At 42.4% G+C, this 5,453-nt stretch overlaps 1 protein-coding gene across 1 annotated transcript; it reads right to left on the bottom strand.

Annotated features, from left to right (window-relative positions):
• Positions 1 to 1,399: 1,399 nt before the first annotated feature.
• LOC143283822 (carbohydrate sulfotransferase 11-like) lies at positions 1,400 to 5,143 on the bottom strand. The gene is made up of 3 exons (XM_076590195.1): positions 4,954 to 5,143; positions 3,067 to 3,210; positions 1,400 to 2,119 (listed from the first exon to the last, which is right to left on the bottom strand). The coding sequence occupies exons 1-3, from the start codon at positions 5,053 to 5,055 to the stop codon at positions 1,400 to 1,402; spliced, it is 966 nt and encodes a 321-aa protein (XP_076446310.1). The 5' UTR covers positions 5,056 to 5,143.
• Positions 5,144 to 5,453: the final 310 nt, after the last annotated feature.

Here is a 5,453-nt window from a genome sequence, read left to right as displayed (position 1 = left end):
AGGCCCTGAGTGCATGCTTATTGATAAGGATACTTATATAGCGCCTATCCCCGGTCAGAGACCAAGCTCTAAGCGCTTTACAAACACTGAGTCATTTACACAACAGGCTGCCTACCTGGGTAGAGCCGACTGACGGCTGCCATTGGGCGCTCATCATTCGTTTCCTGTGTCATTCAATCAGATGTCAGGCACGCATACCTACACACTCAAACTTGTAACATTTAACATTTTACGTGTATGACCGTTTTGTTTAGGCTATGATTTTCTCTTCCAAAGTCTAGTTTAAAGTTTCGATAATATAAACATCTATTGATATTTTCCAGTGCGTCACGCCACATCCGAATATGATTATTTTGCAATTCCTGTCTGACATGGAAACAAAACATGTTTTTCTTAAAACATGACTGGGAATCCCATACGCAATGGAATCCAGTTTCTGTTAAAATATATGTTATGCAATTTAACCATAGTGTTGTAAAAATTCATTCTTTATACAACTCAAACGAAATATCTCATTATTTACAAGAATAATTCTGTGTTGTAGACGATATTATATCAGCCTAAAAACTGATCATTCTTGTCTTCACTAGCTCCGAGACAGGATAAATGCCTGTTTCTCCATAAATCATATGAGTCATAGTATTTCTTTTCAAACGGAATAAATGTTGTTTTTTTAAATTTCAATTGTAGTTTCTCCAAAATATCTACATTTTCACACACCCCGGCCAAATTTCACAGCCATGCAACAAAACTGGTATGACCATGGTATTAAAAAGTTCCAAACAAATTCTAAGAGACGATTTTTTGTTTTCTAGCTGTGTCTAACAATGAATACATTGCTTTCAGTGCTCCTTTAAAAAAGGTACCTGTTCTGTTGAAAATGTCTAGATATTTAAAAGAATTAACAACCTCCAACGTTTGATCATTAAAAGTAAAGACATCTCGAGGATTCTTTCTTTTATGGAAAACAATAATTTTGGTTTTACTTGGATTCACGTCGAGTTTCCATTTCTGGCAATACCTTAATAAGGTATTGAGTTCTTTTTACAAAGCAGACCAAGAATTAGCCAATAAAATGATATCATCTGCGTATAAGAGAACAAGTAGCCGAATATATCTTTCAATATCTAATCAAGACAAACTCAAGTCGATTCTAAGCATTTTGTTCACACACACACACACACACACAGAGAGAGAGAGAGAGAGAGAGAGAGAGAGTCATTCTTTCCTCTAGCTTACATACTTTAAAGAAAGAAAGAAATTTTCGAGAACATCGGTCAGCCACTTTCTCTCTTTCCCCAACTTGATTTCCAATCATTTTCGAGAACATCGGTCAGCCAGAAAAACAACAACAAAACACAGTTCACTTCTTCAACCGTTTAGCATACTGGTATCTTTACTATTTGTTCATGTATTCTGGAACGGAATAATTGAATAAGTCAAAATCAACGTCATACGATTCCGCGACCCTTTTCAGCAGTGAAGCAGACAAGTTTCGGTAATACTGACTGACAAACACTGACGTGGGTTTGTGAAGGTAGAAGGCGGAACGTTTGGGAAAGCTGACTTTGTGAGAAGCGTTCAGCAACTGGAGCACGTGACCAGCGTCTTCCTCCATTGTCTCGTACTTCCCAACAAAGTCGTAGTGCACCGCACAAGGCAGACACAGTCGGTGGAACCGTTCCCAGTGCTCGTCCATCCCGCCTGCAGACCTATCCACGACGTAGCGCAGAAACTCGTCAAAACCAATCATCAGCCGGCCCGAGGCGCGACGACCTAAGCTGCTCCGGTTTGAAACGTCCCGATAGCGCTGCACTATCCTATGGACGTAAGCCCTCCTGAAAGCAATGGAGGTGGAAAAGTTAGATTGGAATTTGTTGCGCCATGCTGACAAGAGCCGCTCCAGGGGGTCTCTGACGAAGACGAACTTGAAGTAGTGGCGCAGGCGGTAGCGGACGGCTGTCAGGTTGTAGCTTCTGAGGGAAGGCAGCCAGCCCTGGGCGGGATGGCTGTGAACGGAGATCTTCATCATGTCAGCGGCACTGACACGCCCTCTCAGAACCAGCAGCAGACGCCGCCAGTTGCTGCAGGCCACCTTGGGGATGTAACAGAACAGCACCTGCACACACGCGCGCGCACACACACACACAGGTAACAGAGCAATCTCCAACCCCAAGATACACAGTCACACAGGTAACAGAACAGCACCGTCATATACACAGGTAACAGAACAGCACCTGCATACACAGGTGACAGAACAACACCTGCATGTACACGGGTAACAGAACAGCACCTGCACATATACAGGCAACAGAACAGCACCTGCATACACACAGGTATTAGAATGGCACCTGCACACACCAATATCACAGAACAGCACCTGCACACACCAATATCACAGAACAGTACCTGCACACACATGTCACAGAACAGCACCTGCACACACCCAGTTCTCAAACCAACAATGTCAGTGACATCTTGCCCCCCACCCCACCCCCCACCCCCCACCCTCTCTCTCTCTCTCTCTCTCTAGCACAGCTTTGCAGTACCATCAGTTTTGATTTGATTCATCATCTGAGTTTCAAACCAAATTGACTACTGTTGCTGCTGCTTATGATAATGATGATGATGATGATGATGGTGATGATATGCTATTGCTGCTGCTACTACCGATGATGATGAAGCTACTGCTTCTCCTGCTAAATTAAATTGACTCCTGCTGCTGCTGATAATGATGATGATACTACTGCAACTGCCGTTGCTGCTGATGCTGTTGATAATGATGATGATGTCACTGCTGATATTACTTACTGCTGCTGCTACTGCTGTTGCTGATGTTGATAATGATGATGATGTTACTTATTGCTACTTTTACTGACTCCTACCTTGACTTTATCCACTGCAAGGAACTGATTTCAGACACGGGATGCATCGCTGTTGCCACAGCTGTCCCCTATCTTGACTGAAGCCATTACAAGAAAATAATTACAGACACGGCATATAGCTGGTATTCATTCTGTCTCCAGCCTTAACTACAGGCACTACGATCACTTATTCTGTAGTTACCTTGTTTTTATCGTCGACAAGGAGATGACTGAGCGATCGTGGCTTTGGCGATGATGACACCATGTGTTTATGCTGACACTGCCTCCACACGTAATCCGCCAACGTTTCATTCTGATCACTGACAAAGCCTGGAGGGGTTGGTGGCTGTCGTAACACGTTAACTGTTGAATTGTCGCTGGTGATGACGAGGGAAGCAACAGCCGAGTGGTTAGAGCGTTGGACTTTCAATCTGAGGGTCCTGGGATCGAATCTCGATAACGGCGCCTGGTGGGTAGAGAGTGGAAACTTTTCCGATCTCCCAGATCAACATAATTATGTGCAGACCTGCTTGTGCCTGAACCCTCATCGTGTGTTTGCGTAAGCAGAAGAACAAATACGCACGTTAAAGATTCTGTAATCCATGTCAGCAAACGGTGGATTATGGAAACAATAAAATACCGAGCATGCACACCCTCGAAAACGGAGTATGGCTGCCTACATGGCGGGGTAAAAAAACAAAAAACAACGACAATACACGTAAAAGCCCACTCGTGTACATACGAGTGAACGTGGTAGTTTCAAGCCCACGAACGAAGAAGTCACTGGTGACAAATCGACGGACCGACAACAAATCAACATTTGACAGACTTCAGCTGAATTGTCGCCGACCAGCGTGTCAGACAGAGATGTGCCAGCTTGTCATCAGTCTTTTTTTTTTTTTGCTGAATGTGGAGACATTCAGAAGAGATAGTAGCAGCTTTCTTTCAGATTATGGGTTGGATTTTCAGGTGACGTCCTCCATGCACCAACAAGATTTACAAAATGACTGAACTTTGAACACACACACACACACACACACACACACACACACACACACACACACACACACACACACAACAAAACCTCTCTATTCATCAAATTGAAAATTAACTTTATCCACGGGCTCGGTCACTCAGCTAACACCTCCTTCTCCCCACGACCACCACTCCACACACACACACAAGTTTCAAGTTTTAATTATCCTTTCACTCCTATTAGAGTATGGAGGATTACTGCAAAATAATCCTTTCGTGCCCAGAACAAACATTTCCAAATACACAACAATGTCACATAAAAGTTGAGAAAACACAAATGTCTTTTAACTCCAAAAGTATAACTAGGCAACATTTGCAAATCTAATCATCTTACTTACAGCTAAAATGACTTTTTTGCCTCCTTTAAGCATATTACAAAAATTAAAAACCGATTTTGGAGACAAATATTTTTTAGGAACATATCTATTTCGTAACTGATTATAACTGGGACATTCCATTATAAAATGAAACTCATCACCAATCACAGACATGTTACAAACCTTACAAAGCCGTAACTCTCGTGGTATACCTTTGTGTCTCCCTGTTTCTATTTCCAGCTTATGATTACTACTTCGAAATCTGAAGAAGCTGATAACATAATTATCAGGCATTTGACATATATTTTTCTCTACCAAATCCACTTTTGAAATTTCGATAAAACAAACATTTACTACTCGCCTCTAGAGTATGTCTCCATAGATTTTGAAAACTATCTCTCAAAGCAATGTTGACATTCTTGCAGAAAGATTCCCTCTCCAAGAAGAATTGACCATCCCAAGCACAGTCATACCCTGCTTCTATTAAAATTTGTCTGATACAACTCATCCATTTTGAAGAATAAATACCATTTCGATATGAGTCAAGTAGTATCAAATATATTTTCCCAGAATATTTTTCTGTGTTTGATATCAATAAGCTGGTCCAAAATCGAACTAATCTCATTTTCACTAACATACTAATTGGATAAATACCAGTTTCTCCATAAACAATTTGGGTCATAGTACACACACACACACACACACACACACACACACACACACACAACCACTGCTACCTTCATGACAGTTGTCTTGCCAGTGGAAAGGTAAACCAGCCCGCAGATACTGACGGACAATCCGACCACCAGACAGGACCAAATGGACATCTTGAGCTTCATGGTTGGTGTGGAAAGACACAGACCCGTCTCCTCCGGCGCAAGTGGCTGGTGTGCTGAAGCTACGGGCAACACACCACGTCCCACACACCTGCCGTTGCTTACTGGTTGCCTCAGCTGCTGCACAGTTTTTGAATAGTTGTGACGGGAAGAGAACACAAGCACACTTGGTCGTCATTCTGTCTGTGTCTGTCTGTCTGTCTGTCTGTCTGTCTCTCTCTCTTTCTCTCTCTCTCTCTCTCTCTCTCTCTCATTGTACACCTCTCTCTCTCTCTCTCTCTCAAGAAAGGAAGAAAATCGTTTTTTATCAAACACATCACATCACACCTCCGGATCGTTGTCCCTGTTTAGAAAACTTTACAGCAGGTTTGTGAAATATTTTATATCCATCAAATAAATCA

Source organism: Babylonia areolata, chromosome 7, assembly GCF_041734735.1.
Source record: "Babylonia areolata isolate BAREFJ2019XMU chromosome 7, ASM4173473v1, whole genome shotgun sequence".
Lineage (NCBI taxonomy): Eukaryota > Metazoa > Mollusca > Gastropoda > Neogastropoda > Buccinidae > Babylonia > Babylonia areolata.
This window is presented reverse-complemented; position numbering and strand designations above follow the sequence as displayed.